General features: G+C 45.4%; 1 protein-coding gene across 1 annotated transcript in view; it reads left to right on the top strand.

Moving 5' to 3' along the window:
* Window positions 1-17,347, top strand: part of LOC311248154 (homeobox protein PKNOX2-like) — a gene marked incomplete at its 3' end in the record, with an annotated part of 127,020 nt that overhangs the window by 72,983 nt on the left and 36,690 nt on the right. The window contains 2 exon segments of the mRNA XM_084339092.1: window positions 6,086-6,257; window positions 12,002-12,187. Coding sequence (XP_084195218.1) covers window positions 6,086-6,257; window positions 12,002-12,187 — 358 coding nt within the window.

Genomic DNA, 17,347 nt, shown 5'->3' with positions numbered 1-17,347 from the left:
AGACCTCTAACACCGAGGCCCTGTACTATAATACACCAGACCTCTAACACTGGGGCCCTGTACTATAATACACCAGACCTCTAACACTGGGGCCCTGTACTATAATACACCAGACCTCTAACACCGGGGCCCTGTACTATAATACACCAGACCTCTAACACTGGGGCCCTGTACTATAATACACCAGACCTCTAACACTGGGGCCCTGTACTATAATACACCAGACCTCTAACACCGGGGCCCTGTACTATAATACACCAGACCTCTAACACCGGGGCCCTGTACTATAATACACCAGACCTCTAACACTGGGGCCCTGTACTATAATACACCAGACCTCTAACACTGGGGCCCTGTACTATAATACACCAGACCTCTAACACCGAGGCCCTGTACTATAATACACCAGACCTCTAACACTGGGGCCCTGTACTATAATACACCAGACCTCTAACACTGGGGCCCTGTACTATAATACACCAGACCTCTAACACTGGGGCCCTGTACTATAATACACCAGACCTCTAACACGGAGGCCCTGTACTATAATACACCAGACCTCTAACACTGGGGCCCTGTACTATAATACACCAGACCACTAACACGGAGGCCTGTACTATAATACACCAGACCTCTAACACTGGGGCCCTGTACTATAATACACCAGACCTCTAACACCGGGGCCCTGTACTATAATACACCAGACCTCTAACACCTGAGGCCCTGTACTATAATACACCAGACCTCTAACACCGGGGCCCTGTACTATAATACACCAGACCTCTGACACCTGAGGCCCTGTACTATAATACACCAGACCTCTAACACTGGGGCCCTGTACAATAATACACCAGACCTCTGACACCGGGGCCCTGTACTATAATACACCAGACCACTAACACCTGAGGCCCTGTACTATAATACACCAGACCTCTAACACCTGAGGCCCTGTACTATAATACACCAGACCTCTGACACCTGAGGCCCTGTACTATAATACACCAGACCTCTAACACTGGGGCCCTGTACAATAATACACCAGACCTCTGACACGGAGGCCCTGTACTATAATACACCAGACCTCTAACACCGGGGCCCTGTACTATAATACACCAGACCTCTAACACCGAGGCCCTGTACTATAATACACCAGACCTCTAACACTGGGGCCCTGTACTATAATACACCAGACCTCTAACACTGGGGCCCTGTACTATAATACACCAGACCTCTAACACAGGGGCCCTGTACTATAATACACCAGACCTCTAACACTGAGGCCCTGTACTATAATACACCAGACCTCTAACACAGGGGCCCTGTACTATAATACACCAGACCTCTAACACCGGGGCCCTGTACTATAATACACCAGACCTCTAACACTGGGGCCCTGTACTATAATACACCAGACCTCTAACACAGGGGCCCTGTACTATAATACACCAGACCTCTGACACCGGGGCCCTGTACTATAATACACCAGACCTCTGAATGAATGAATGAATGAAAACTTTATTTAACAGATTGCAGAAAGGGTACAATACAGTACGGCTCAATACATACAATTGTTAAGGGGATGCAGACCTGAGAAAGACGTTTGTCTTGTTTCCATCAGGGTCCCCCATTTTCAATTCATATAGACATTTATGACATACACAACATACATGACATTTATGGCATAGGGACATATAGGTATTTAGTACTGATACATTTGTGACATAACGGTATTCAAATATACAGTACTGTTACCCCTAGATCCTGACAGAGTATATACATATGATGGGGAGGGGACTGTACATTAGGAGGGGGTGGGTGGGTGGGAGGGAAATATACATACGGCGGGGAGGGAATATATACATGCGGTGGTGAGGAGACTGTCTATTAGGAGGTGGTGGGGGTTTTGGGCATTTACGGTGGCCAGTTTCGAATTGCAGCCTCCCGTAGGTGCTCTTTAAGAGCGGTTTTGAATGTGGGCAGGGATTCACATTCCTTTACAGCTTTGGGTAGGGCGTTCCACATTGTTGTGGCATAATTGCAAAACGTGTTTAGTCCCTTGTTTGAGCCGAATCTGGGTTTAACATGATTTGTTGAGCTTCCTCTGGTGTAGTGGTTGTGGTATTCACTGACCTTTGGGAAGTATTTTGACATGTACATGGGCACCCCGGTCGTATAGTGTATCTTGTAGACCAGGCCCATTGCAAGTTGCTGTACTCTGTCGTCTACTCTAAGCCATCCTAGGTTGGCAAAGTGGGCAGGGGTGAGGTGGGTTCTGGGGTTCAGGTCAAGTAGTAGTCTGACCAGTTTGTTTTGTGATGTTTGTAATTTTGTTTTAAGCGCCTTTGAGGTGCTTTGGTACCATGAGGTGCACGCATAGTCATAGTACCCTTGAATGAGTGCTCCTGCCAGAGTCTTCAGGGTATTCTTGTTTACCAGAGAGGAGATCCGGTACAAGAATCTAGTTCGTTGGTTGACTTTTTTTTATTACATTGGATGCCATTTTGTCACAGGAAAGATTTGCCTCTAGGATGGAACCCAGGTAGGTAATTTCGTCTTTCCTTGTGACAATATTGTCACCCACTGTAACTGAGAATCCGTCGGTCTTGCTGAGTTTGTTATTTGAACCGAAGAGAATGGACTCTGTTTTGCCCATGTGTAATGATAGTTTGTTATCAGCGAGCCATATGCAGATTTTGCCTAGTTCCGTGCTGAGGGTTTTTTCAACCTGCAATTTGTTCTTGTCAGAGACCAGCAGGGCTGAGTCGTCCGCAAACAGGAACAAGTTGCAGTCACAGGCTGATGACATGTCATTTGCATAAATTAGGAAGAGTAGCGGTCCTAGTATGCTTCCTTGTGGAACACCACAGCTCACTGTGAGGGGGGGGGGGGATAGAGTACCGTTTACCTCTACCATCTGTTCTCTCCCCTCCAGGTAGGATTGCATCCAGCTCACTGATAAGCTATCAAAACCAATTGCTCTAACACCTGAGGCCCTGTACAATAATACACCAGACCTCTAACACCTGAGGCCCTGTACAATAATACACCAGACCTCTAACACCTGAGGCCCTGTACTATAATACACCAGACCTCTAACACTGGGGCCCTGTACAATAATACACCAGACCTCTAACACCGGGGCCCTGTACTATAATACACCAGACCTCTAACACCTGAGGCCCTGTACTATAATACACCAGACCTCTAACACTGGGGCCCTGTACAATAATACACCAGACCTCTAACACCGGGGCCCTGTACTATAATACACCAGACCTCTAACACCTGAGGCCCTGTACTATAATACACCAGACCTCTAACACTGGGGCCCTGTACTATAATACACCAGACCTCTAACACCGGGGCCCTGTACAATAATACACCAGACCTCTAACACCGGGGCCCTGTACAATAATACACCAGACCTCTAACACCGGGGCCCTGTACAATAATACACCAGACCTCTAACACCGGGGCCCTGTACAATAATACACCAGACCTCTAACACCTGAGGCCCTGTACTATAATACACCAGACCTCTAACACTGGGGCCCTGTACTATAATACACCAGACCTCTAACACTGGGGCCCTGTACTATAATACACCAGACCTCTAACACCGGGGCCCTGTACAATAATACACCAGACCTCTAACACCGGGGCCCTGTACAATAATACACCAGACCTCTAACACAGAGGCCCTGTACAATAATACACCAGACCTCTAACACCGGGGCCCTGTACAATAATACACCAGACCTCTAACACAGAGGCCCTGTACAATAATACACCAGACCTCTAACACTGAGGCCCTGTACTATAATACACCAGACCTCTAACACAGAGGCCCTGGACAATAATACACCAGACCTCTGACACCTGAGTCCTACATACTATAATACGGACATCTAACACTGGAGTCCTACATACACCATACATACCAACTATTTTAGGATGAATTGAAAATGGGGGACCCTGGTGTAAACAAGACAAGCGTCTTTCTCTGGTCTGCATCCCCTTCTTAACAATTGTGTGTATTGAGCCGTACGGTGTATTGTACCCCCACCATTCTGCAATCTGTTAATACAATTTTCAATCAATCAATTCGGCTGTTTTATTCTCCACCCAATCGATCATCCATATAGCAACACTACTACTATCACCGACATCCAAGAAGGGGGATCCCCCCCCCTTGAACGGCCCTTCTAAGGTTCTGGGTTACCACGGCAACACGGCCCTGCAGAGTGCAGGGAGGTACTGTATGAGAGGTCGTCTCTGGGGGCCGTTACCAGTGTACAGTACCAAACCATCCACTTCCTTTTGCTTCATTTTTACATACAAGTCCCTTCACAGGCAGGGGCATTTTGAGGGCCATCACACACACACACGCACACACACACACGCACACGCACACACGCACATACACCTCACACTTCACCTACCCCTAAACATTTTATAAAAAAATTATTATTGAATCTATTGTCCTAAAAATATAGGTTATGTTAACCATGTATCATCATCAGAAATTATGGCTAGGCTACACACCATTCCTTTACTTTACTAAATTTAATTAAAATAAGAAATTGCCTGGTAAAATAGTACTCTGGTAAAGGTAAATGTCCTTTATTCATAATGTTAAAGTATTTGACATTAAATGTACTTAACAGTAGAATCTGTAATGCTGTCAAACAATGACCTCTATAGGCAAAAGAACCCTGCTAGGTAGTGCACGTTGTTTAAATATTTTTTTGTCTGATGTGTTGTTACTGTATGGCTATAATATATATATATATATACCATACCCCCATATATATATATATATATATATATATATATATATATATATATATATATATATATATATATATATATATATATATATATATATATATATATATATATATATATATATATATATATATATATATACCGTAGGGCCTAGATGTTACAGATTCTACCTTTTATGTATAAAAAATAAAACCACTAATTGGAGAGGAGATTCTTGATGTGTTTCTTATCAGTCCTGGACTATGGTGATGTAATTTATAGGCATGCTGCGGCCTCCACCCTTAAATCCCTGGGCTCTGTATAATCACTCTGCCCTCAGATTCATCACTAATGATAGATACGACACTCAACACTGTGTCCTTTATGAGAAGGTTGGTTGGCCCTCTCTGATGGAGAGGCACAACAAACACTCGTATATTCTTAATTTCTATGGCCCTTATTGGTAAGCTACTGTACCTCATTATTATTGGAATGAAATTTTGGAAGCTATGGAACCCGTTCTAGTGACTGGCTGGTCCTTAAGGTCCCCTCGAGTTTGCTCTAAACGGGGTAAATCTGCATTTGTCTATGATGACCCTGTAGCTCATGGAATGAAGTTCAACAGTCCTTAAAGCTTGAGATTCTCCCCTCTGTTGCAGAGTTTAAAACCTTGATCTCCAACCTTTGTAAATCAAGTTGTATGTGTTTTCATTGATTTGTTATCCTTGCTTTTTGCCTAATTTTGTTGTTGTTGTTGTTGTTGTTGTTGTTGTTGTTGTTGTTGTTGTTGTTGTTGTTGTTGTTGTTGTTGTTGTTGTTGTTGTTATTAAGATTGTATATGCTGTTTGTTTTTATATGCCTTTTTCCTTTTTCTTATTTCTGTATGTACACTCGACATGACTGTAAATGAGTTTAAATAAAGGTTTGAAATTAAATTAAATGTAAATGGTTGATGGTACCATTGGCTCTGATTATTTCTACGTCCCTTTTAAAGCAAGCTTGAACTTTGAAAGTGTATCATTTTCATCAACTTATTAGGAAAATCCTTTTCCTCAAAGTAACTAATAACTACAGGGTCCAGATAACTGTACGTGAAGTGAAGTCAAGTTGAACCTTTATTAATCCCCCTCGGGGAACATTTGTGGAGTAAAGTACAAATGCACCTAAAAAGGAAATAACTCAATTAAAGCACAAGTACCACTAAATGTATTTAGTTACCATCCGCCTGTAACAAATCTAAATCTCTCCTTTCCTTCTTACCTCCTTGTCTATCTCTCTCTCTCTCTCTCTCTCTCTCTCTCTCTCTCTCTCTCTCCAGACACCCCCTGTTCCCCCTGCTAGCGTTGCTGTTTGAGAAGTGTGAGCAGGCGACCCAGGGCTCAGAATGCATCACCTCTGCCAGCTTCGACGTGGACATCGAGAACTTTGTGCACCAGCAGGAGCAGGACCACAAACCCTTCTTCAGCGAGGATCCAGAACTGGACAACCTGGTGAGTCTACCCACGACTAGACAACCTGGTGAGTCTACCCACGACTAGACAACCTGGTGAGTCTATCCACCACTAGACAACCTGGTGAGTCTATCCACAACTAGACAACCTGGTGAGTCTATCCACAACTGGACAACCTGGTGAGTCTATCGACCACTAGACAACCTGGTGAGTCTATCCACAACTGGACAACCTGGTGAGTCTATCCACCACTAGACAACCTGGTGAGTCTATCCACGGCTAGACAACCTGGTGAGTCTATCCACAACTAGACACAACCTGGTGAGTCTATCCACCACTAGACAACCTGGTGAGTCTATCCACCACTAGACACAACCTGGTGAGTCTATCCACAACTGGACAACCTGGTGAGTCTATCCACCACTAGACAACCTGGTGAGTCTATCCACAACTAGACACAACCTGGTGAGTCTATCGACCACTAGACAACCTGGTGAGTCTATCCACAACTAGACAACCTGGTGAGTCTATCCACAACTAGACAAACTGGTGAGTCTATCCACAACTAGACAACCTGGTGAGTCTATCCACCACTAGACAACCTGGTGAGTCTATCCACCACTAGACAACCTGGTGAGTCTATCCACAACTAGACAACCTGGTGAGTCTATCCACAACTAGACAACCTGGTGAGTCTATCCACAACTAGACAACCTGTTCTGGCTGTGGGAACATAGGGCTGTGGGAACATAGGGCTGTGGGAACATAGGGCTGTGGGAACATAGGGAACATAGGGCTGTGGGAACATAGGGAACATAGGGCTGTGGGAACATAGGGCTGGGAGAACATAGGGCTGTGGGAACATAGGGCTGTGGGAACATAGGGAACATAGGGCTGTGGGAACATAGGGCTGTGGGAACATAGGGCTGTGGGAACATAGGGCTGTGGGAACATAGGACTGTGGGAACATAGGGCTGTGGGAACATAGGACTGTGGGAACATAGGGCTGTGGGAACATAGGGCTGTGGGAACATAGGACTGTGGGAACATAGGGCTGTGGGAACATAGGACTGTGGGAACATAGGGCTGTGGGAACATAGGGCTGTGGGAACATAGGGCTGTGGGAACATAGGGCTGTGGGAACATAGGACTGTGGGAACATAGGGCTGTGGGAACATAGGGCTGTGGGAACATAGGGCTCAGTTAACATAGAGCTGTGGGAACATAGGGCTGTAGGAACATAGGGCTGAGGGAACATAGGGCTGTGGGAACATAGGGCTGTGGGAACATAGGGCTCAGTTAACATAGAGCTGTGGGAACATAGGGTTGTGGGAACATAGACATGCTCCCGAACTGATCAGGTTCTCCCAGAAGATCAGAACTGATATAAAGAGTGCGCGCGCGAGAGAGAGGGCGCAGATAAAAAGTGCTCCTGCCATTACTGGGGTGGCAGGCTGACACGTCGCTCAACAGTCAATTAACCCTGCATCTGTGTGGTTTATGAGGCCGTGGTCGCGGGTAGCCCGCCCTCCCTCCCGGCGGGCACTAACTCTTCCACGAGACGGTAACGTCACGTCGGGCCAGGCCGGCTGAGGCGGGCACCAGAGTTATACCGTCTCCCTGATTAAAGGAGTCGCTTTAATTAGCTGATTTATCTCCTCCTTGGCAAAGCACTTTCACCCATTCCCAGCGACCTTCATCCCTGACCTTGAGGAGTGTATAATACCGTGTGCTGCACGTGGCATCTGAACGACCGCTTGTCGACGGGGCAGATACGTCTAGAAGCCCAAGTGAAGGAAATGTTGTATTGATTGATTTATATGGGTCGAGCAATTTTGTGTTTATTTTGAGAGCTTTTAGAATGCAAGCAACGCTTAGGCTCGTTATCAAAACGTACTGTAATCGCATTTTTCATGATCTGGGGCCAAAGACAGATGGTTTATTAATATTATTATTATTTTAATGATACTTGGCACACTGACAGAGGACTATGTTTTCTACTGACACGGTGCATTTGGTGACCCCATGACCTTTCCTCTTTCACCATCATCAGGCCAAACTTTGAACTTTTGTCTGAATTTGTATCAGGCAGCCACAGTCCGGTGTCCGTACTGCGAGGGGTTAAACCCAGGACCTTCTAGCTGTGAGGCGACAGACAGTGTTAACCACTACAGACCCTAGCAGTACGGATACCGGACTGTGGCGGCCTACGGCGCCTAATAGTTAGGATAGGTTAAAGGAACACAGGTGGTGGTTAACACTGTCGCCTCACAGCTAGCAGGTCCTGGGTTCAACCAAGACCTTGTCAGTCTACCTAGAACTAGACAACCTGTTCCGGCTCTAGGAACATAGGGAACATAGGGCTGAGGGAACATAGGGCTGTAGGAACATAGGGAACATAGGGCTGAGGGAACATAGGGCTGTAGGAACATAGGGAACATAGGGCTGAGGGAACATAGGGCTGTAGGAACATAGGGAACATAGGGCTGAGGGAACATAGGGCTGTAGGAACATAGGGAACATAGGGCTGAGGGAACATAGGGCTGTAGGAACATAGGGAACATAGGGCTGAGGGAACATAGGGCTGTAGGAACATAGGGAACATAGGGCTGAGGGAACATAGGGCTGTAGGAACATAGGGAACATAGGGCTGAGGGAACATAGGGCTGTAGGAACATAGGGAACATAGGGCTGAGGGAACATAGGGCTGTAGGAACATAGGGAACATAGGGCTGAGGGAACATAGGGCTGTAGGAACATAGGGAACATAGGGCTGAGGGAACATAGGGCTGTAGGAACATAGGGAACATAGGGCTGAGGGAACATAGGGCTGTAGGAACATAGGGAACATAGGGCTGAGGGAACATAGGGCTGTAGGAACATAGGGAACATAGGGCTGAGGGAACATAGGGCTGTAGGAACATAGGGAACATAGGGCTGAGGGAACATAGGGAACATAGGGCTGAGGGAACATAGGGCTGTAGGAACATAGGGCTGTAGGAACATAGGGCTGTAGAAACATAGGGCTGTAGAAACATAGGGCTGTAGAAACATAGGGCTGTAGGGACATAGGGCTGTAGGGACATAGGGCTGTAGGGACATACTGTAGGGAACATAGGGCTGTAGGAACATAGGGCTGTAGGAACATAGGGCTGAGGGAACATAGGGGACATAGGGCTGTAGGAACATAGGGGACATAGGGCTGAGGGAACATAGGGGACATAGGGCTGAGGGAACATAGGGCTGTGGGAACATAGGGCTGTAGGAACATAGGGCTGTGGGAACATAGGGCTGAGGGAACATAGGGCTGAGGGAACATAGGGCTGAGGGAACATAGGGCTGTAGGAACATAGGGCTGTGGGAACATAGGGCTGAGGGAACATAGGGCTGAGGGAACATAGGGCTGTGGGAACATAGGGCTGTGGGAACATAGGGCTGTGGGAACATAGGGCTGTAGGAACATAGGGCTGTAGGAACATAGGGCTGTAGGAACATAGGGCTGTAGGAACATAGGGCTGTGGGAACATAGGGCTGTAGGAACATAGGGCTGTAGGAACATAGGCTGTGGGAACATAGGGCTGTAGGAACATAGGGCTGTAGGAACATAGGGCTGTAGGAACATAGGGCTGTGGGAACATAGGGCTGTAGGAACATAGGGCTGTGGGAACATAGGGCTGAGGGAACATAGGGCTGTAGGAACATAGGGCTGTAGGAACATAGGGCTGTGGGAACATAGGGCTGTAGGAACATAGGGCTGTGGGAACATAGGGCTGAGGGAACATAGGGCTGTGGGAACATAGGGCTGTAGGAACATAGGGCTGTGGGAACATAGGACTGTGGGAACATAGGGCTGAGGGAACATAGGGCTGTAGGAACATAGGGCTGTGGGAACACTGTGGGAACATAGGGCTGTGGGAACATAGGGCTGTGGGAACACTGTGGGAACATAGGGCTGTAGGAACATAGGCCTGTGGGAACATAGGGCTGTGGGAACATAGGACTGTGGGAACATAGGGCTGTAGGAACATATGGCTGTGGGAACATAGGGCTGAGGGAACATAGGCCTGTGGGAACATAGGGCTGTGGGAACATAGGGCTGTGGGAACACTGTGGGAACATAGGGCTGTGGGAACATATGGCTGTGGGAACATAGGGCTGAGGGAACATAGGCCTGTGGGAACATAGGGCTGTGGGAACATAGGGCTGTGGGAACACTGTGGGAACATAGGGCTGTGGGAACACTGTGGGAACATAGGGCTGTGGGAACACTGTGGGAACATAGGGCTGTGGGAACATATGGCTGTGGGAACATAGGGCTGAGGGAACATAGAGCTGTGGGAACATATGGCTGTGGGAACATAGGGCTGAGGGAACATAGGCCTGTGGGAACATAGGGCTGTGGGAACATAGGGCTGTGGGAACACTGTGGGAACATAGGGCTGTGGGAACACTGTGGGAACATAGGGCTGTGGGAACATAGGGCTGAGGGAACATAGGGCTGTGGGAACATAGGGCTGTGGCTGCCTAATAGTTAGGAATAGGTTAAAGGAACACAGGCAGTGGTCGCCTCACAGCTAGAAGGTCCTGGGTTCAATTCCTGCTCGAGGATATGGTTGCCGGGTTGGTTGCCAGGTAGGCCTTTCTGTGTGGACTTTGCATGTTCTCCTCATGCTCGCATGGGTTCCCCCCCCCCCCGCAAAAAAGAGATAAACCTCATTGAAAAATATGCAGAACAGATCGCTAACGCTGTCGCGTCCCCGTGGCGCCGCAACCCATGTCTGCTTCTGGCTGCGACGGGATGGGTCAAGCGCAGAGAGGCATTTCATCGGCAACTAGGGGTGTAACGGTACACAGAAGCCACGGTTCGGTACGAGTTCGGTACAACAGAAAAAAATATATGTATTATTATTATTATTATTAATATAATATTTATTATTTATTTTATTTAAAAAAATGTATTTATATATTATATTTATGATAATTATTATAATTATTATTATTAAATAGAATAATTTTCTATAGGAAAAGTAGGTTTATTTTTTTTTATTTGATCAGCTGTGCCTGTGAGTCCGGCAATGTATGGGGCTGCGGCCCTGCAGATTTACCCTACTCGAGTCCGGCGGGGGAGAATGTTGGTGTGTTTGTTGGTGGGCGTTTCTTTCCATTGGTTTCATTTGGTTGACATTATTGGGCGAACAAGAAAACGAAAGAAAACTGTAAAAATTGTAATGACCCTGCAGCTGTTCCAATGTAAATGTGCCTTTCTCCTCCGTGCACTTTCGCCCGCTCTGAACTGAAGTCGGACTCGGTGTGCCCCGGCCACGCGCGCTGTTCTCGCACGGACCTCGCGAGTGCCTGCATGTGTGACTGGTGTGTTTGCGCTGTGAGGCGTGTTCTTTGTATGGCCGCACGTACCGCACCGTGACGGCCGTACCGTATATTGGCGGGACGAATACACGTACCGTTACACCCTTATCGGCAACCCAAGGCATGTGTGTTCCTGTGTACATGTGTTCCTGTGTGCCGCCCATCTTACATGTGTGTTGCTGCAAATAAAGACTTCTTCTTCTTCTTCTTCTTCTTCTTCTTCTTCTTCTTCTTCTTCTTCTTCTTCTTCTTCTTCTTCTTCTTCTTCTTCTTCTTCTTCTTCTTCTTCTTCTTCTTCTTCTTCTTCTTCTTCTTCTTCTTCTTCTTCTTCTTCTTCTTCTTCTTCTTCTTCTTCTCTCCTCCTCCTCCTCCTCCTCCTCCTCCTCCTCCTCCTCCTCCTTGCCTGTTCCCTATAGATGGTGAAGGCCATTCAGGTGTTACGGATCCACCTGCTGGAGCTGGAGAAGGTCAACGAGCTCTGTAAGGACTTCTGTAACCGCTACATCACCTGTCTCAAGACCAAGATGCACAGCGACAACCTGCTCCGCAACGACCTGGGCGGTCCCTACTCTCCCTCCCACACCTCCCTCAGCCTGCAGCAGGTCAGATGTCCCTATACTCTCCCTCAGCCTGCAGTAGGGCTGAGCCCAAACGTTCGAACGTTTGTTCGTTACGTTGGCATTCAAATTCTAAATCAACATTCGAATTCTTTTTTTATTTTAATTTTTTTTTTTTCTATTAATTCTGTTTAAACCAATGGGGTTTTTCTTCACAGTTGCAGATAAATATTAAGCTCCACTAATATTATAGTATTAAAAGAAACTGATGAGTTATATTCATTAAAGAAAGTTGATTTAGTTGGCTGGGGCTTCTCCCTGGGCTGGGTCTGAGGCTGGAAAGTTGATTTAATAAAAGAAAAAAGACTCATTTAATCAGATTAATCACTTTATTCAAATTGAGGATTTAGTTTAAATATTATTATTATTTTTTAATTTATAAAAAAAATTATGTAACTTTTAATTTTATTTACATTTTTTAATTAAAAACAAAGGTTCGAACGCCCGTTCGAAAAACCCTGATGAAGTTCGAATCCCAAAAACAGGCTTCGGGAAAACATGGGTGTGGATGGAGGAGTAGCCAATACGACAGGGGGGGCGACGGTGGCTCAGAAGGTGGAGCAGTCTGGTAATCCAGAGGTTCCCGGTTCGATTCCCGCTCCTCCCGGGCAGCGTATCCTTAGAAGTGTCCTTGAGCAACTGCTCCCGATGTGCAGGTTGGCACCTTGCATATGGTCGCCTCCGCCATCGGTGTGAGTGAATGTGTGAGTGAATGGGTACAATATGAGGAACAAATTGCAAAAGCGCTTTTGGATAAAATAACCATTTGCCATTTACAATAGAGGCTTTCGCTTAGAATGTTTGTGTAGTTGTTTCTTCCAACATGGCTGCCTCTAAACCAGTCTGGTAACCGTCAAAAGGGAATACTTCATTTCTGTACAGTGGTATAGTAGATGCCCCTTTTAGACGCCACACACAGCAGCTGTACCCTTCCTGGTACCCACAACGAAACATCCTTACAGATAGTATACATTACTTCTATTCAAAGTGCTATAGATAAAACCTTTATGTAGAGTAATCATAAAAAAAAAAAAAAAAAAAAACATCCACTGATAAACGGGATAAACATATTGCTTTCCCCCCGAAAAAAGTATATTGATTGAAATGGATTTATCATTTAAAAATAGTTTGTGGGGTCCCAAATGAATGTTGTTGTTTTTTTTTTTTTTACTTTGACCAGTCAGCTGGTTCTTTTTGCGTTTATCGCATTTTTCTGGTCAAGTATGACCGACAGAAACAGGTTGAATGGGGGTACAGATGGGGGGAAAGACACTCTGAGAAAGTACAGCTTGTCCGGGAGTCGAACTCGCTACCCCAGATCCGTGACGCGCACGGTTGTCCCCGACGCCGAAATAGCGTTCGAGGTACGCGGTGAGCTACTGGAGCTCCCCTGAATGAATGTTGTTGTTTACATGTTGCAGGCATGTACTGTATCCCCACCTTTAAGTAATTATTATTCTTCCACTGTAAATGGTGAAAAAGAATTATATAGCAGCTTTTATCCAAAGCACTTTAACATTTTTTGTTCCACATATTCACACACCGATGCAAGGTGCCAGCCTGCTCATAGGGAGCAATTAGGGGTTAAGTGTCACGGACCCTTCGACGCGCTGCTGGGGGGAGGAGCGGGAATCAAACCGGGAACCTTCCGATTACCAGATGACCACTCGACTACTTCCTGAATCCTGAGCCACTATCGTCCCGTAAATTGTCCAGTGATAACACACCAAATTATTATATATGTTTTTTATGTTTCTCGTGTATCAACACATGGCAACCATTGTGCTGTACCACATACTGTAGCTACCGTTGTCTCTTCCAACATGGAGGACAAATGGGCACTAAACATTCCATGAAAGGCGTCTATTTTCCTCAGGGAACGTACAGTAGATGCACTCTGTCGGCTACTCATTTTTACTTGCTATCATTGTTAATTTTGGCAGCTAATTAAAAAAAAATTAGTCTTAGTCATATGTCAAATGCTCCTTTTTTATTTTCATCATATTTAGTCACCTTCATTTATTTTTCGTTTAGTCAACTACAGGTGTGAGCATTTTAGTCTTAGTCAGTTTTAGTCTCGATTTTGTCTTTTTTGTTTTAGTCTAGATTTAGTCGCAGAAAACGGATGACATTTTTGTCTAGTTTTCGTTAATGAAAAGAAATTGCATTTTATTCTCTTGTAATGCAATTCTATGTACCGCTACAGTCAGTCATATTCACATTAATTTCTATTGGGATCATAGATTCATGTAGACGCCCCTCTCCCCACAACGTAATGAGTTAAAGATGTAAACAGTTAAAGACCCTCACCAGTCTTAAAATAACAAAAACAGTAAAGTGAACCGAACGTTTCCACAGCCCATGTGAAGCAGACACGACCCCTGGTTGTACAAAAAGAATACATACATATAGAGCATAGAAGTGCTCCACATATATACACACCATAAGACATAATCAAACCAATAGGTTTAGTCTTAGTCATGTGTCAAATGCTCCTTTTTCGTTTTCATCATATTTAGTCACCTTCATTTATTTTTCATTTTAGTCTTAGTCAGTTTTAGTCTCGATTTTGTCTTTTTTTGTTTTAGTCTAGATTTAGTCAGGGGGAAAAGCTTCATTGACGACCATAATTAGTCATAATTTTCGTTGACAAAATGAACACTGCTTGCTATATAGTTACAACCTAACATAAAGCTGTTAATGATGCAAAAAGCAATGTTGTGACCCTCTGGTGATTATAAACAGCCCCCCCCCCCCCCCCCCCCGCCCCGGATGCCGCGCCCATTTTCATGAGAATCTATTCAACCGAGGGGAAAACAATGATGTTACAGGTCTAATTCTGGCTGTTAGAGAGAGGACATACTATGCTTTTTGTCTGATATATATAGCTGGAGGTAGGGGTCTAAAGTTTCAAACACACCTTTTAGTGCAGAAAGGATGAATCACGCCATGTATTCATCTGGTGTAATTCTACCACTGGGTGTTGTTTTGTGCCAACATTGTGTTGAACTTGTGTGTCAATTGCAAATGGCCAAGGAAATGAGGTTGAGTTGCTCTGGGACTGTAGATGCTGTAGGAGTCAGAACGGCTCAAAACGGAGTCCTACTGACATCAGTGTGTGATATTCTTTTTTTTTATCACATTTTTCTTTATTTTCCCTTTTCAACTCGAAACAACACAATACAGTAACAATACTAATAAACAAGACATCACAGGACAATAACAGTAATAATAATAATAATAACGACAATGACAAGACCATCAGTTAAATCAGAATAATGAAAAATAAAATAGTCATGTATAAATTAAATATATAAATGAAAAAGAATATATATATATATATCTATACCATAAGGCGAGATTACCTGAGCACCCATCATCTCCAGTATCGACAACCAAGGTCCCCACCCCGTGAGGACCCCGAATGCGGCGCCCCAGCGAACCAGAGCATCATGCCTCTTTAACACTCCGACTCACCGGTCAGTGTGTGCTTTTCAACCTTTAAACAGAGCTGGCAACTCTCACGCGTTGACCGTGAGACTCTCACGCAAATGACCCTCTTCGCACGCTCTCACGCCACACCGTTCTATTTCTCACGCTGTCAAAACATTTATTTTCTACGCAAATGTTTGGGACTAGAACACAAAAAACTAAATATCAAACGGGGAAATGGCCATAATATGGGCTCTTTAAATGTCTCTCTCCCCATACTGAAAATAATTATAAGAAACATAATATGTTGGCGGCCGGGTAGTGCAGTGGACTAAGCGTCTGTCTACCACCGCAGAGACACTGGTATCGAATCCGGCTGTCAGCGGTGCCTCCGGCTTGGTCGGTCGTAATACTGACACAATTGGCAGTGTCAGCGGGAGGGAAGCCAGTGGGTGGTATCCTGGTCGTTGTAAACAGCGACTCCTACAGGTCGGTCAGGGCGCCTGCACAGCAAGGGAAGGAACTGGTGAAGGTAGTGTGATCCTCCCACTCGTTACACTCACCCAATGAGAGTCCTCGCTGCCAGGTGAAAAGAGGCTGCTGGCTGTCTCCTATGTATCGGAGGAAGCATGTGATAGACTTCAGGGCTCCCTAGACCGGCAAGTAGGGGGCAAATGCGCGCAATGGCCAGGAAGGGGAGGAGGGAATTGGCATAACGACTAAATTGGGATGGGAGAAAAATACAGAAAAATAGGAGGAGAAAAGGTAGATAAAAAAAAAGAAACATAATATGTTGTATGTATTGTGTCTGCCTACAGGAAATGTATAGCAAACATATACTGTAGTCTTCAGATCTCATTACTGTACTCATCTCATCTATGTTTTCATATTATTATATGACCGGTTGCCCAGTCTTATGTGTGAGATTCGACGAGGCATATTTTGCCAAAATGTGTTGCCAGAACATAAAAAAAGAAAAGAAAATGCGTTCATATGTGCTTTTCAAAAAAAAATTAAACTAGACTTAATGGGAAGGGTGTGCTTATACATTTGCACAGTTCCGTGATACACGGCTGTGTTGTGCTGAGAAAGAGGCGGAGATCCACTTCTATTCTGAGGCGAGATCTGTATTCATGTCAGTGCCGAATATTTTACTGTTAAAGGGTTGCTAATTGCTATGCGTTGCTACAGATTGCAAATTGAACAAAAACTGAGAAAGGGATGGAGGAGAAGAAGGATCAACCGACCTCCCATGATGGATGTAATGATTCCTGTAGCAGCGTTTCAAACAACAAGACAATTTTGTCCAATCTTTCTTTTTTCTTTTTTTGTTTGCTCCCATCCCCCAATTTAATTGTTACGCCAATCCCCTCCCCTGGTCGTTGCGCTGCCCTACTGTCGGTCTGGGGAGGTTGTGGACGACCGCATGCCTATATCTCCCCCAGAACACCCGACTGACCAGTAAGAGTCGCTATTTCAATAACCAGGACTCGTACCCCACCGGTGACCCATCCGGAGGCACCGCATGCCGGAATTGAACCCGGGTCTCTCCCTGGGTGGTAGGCGAGTGATTACATTTATACCCTACCCAGCCACTCCTTCAAAATTATCTTTTATACCAAAATCCGCCTGACAACAGCTGGCTTTGTGACACTTTTATCCAAAGTGACTTACAAGTGCTGTAGGCTACAACAGGTCAGCAGGAAGGGTACA

This window comes from Notolepis coatsorum (assembly GCF_963971535.1).
Source record: "Notolepis coatsorum genome assembly, contig: SCAFFOLD_211, whole genome shotgun sequence".
Lineage (NCBI taxonomy): Eukaryota > Metazoa > Chordata > Actinopteri > Aulopiformes > Paralepididae > Notolepis > Notolepis coatsorum.
Note: the sequence above shows the minus strand (reverse complement) of the source record. Positions and strands in the feature narration are given on the sequence as shown.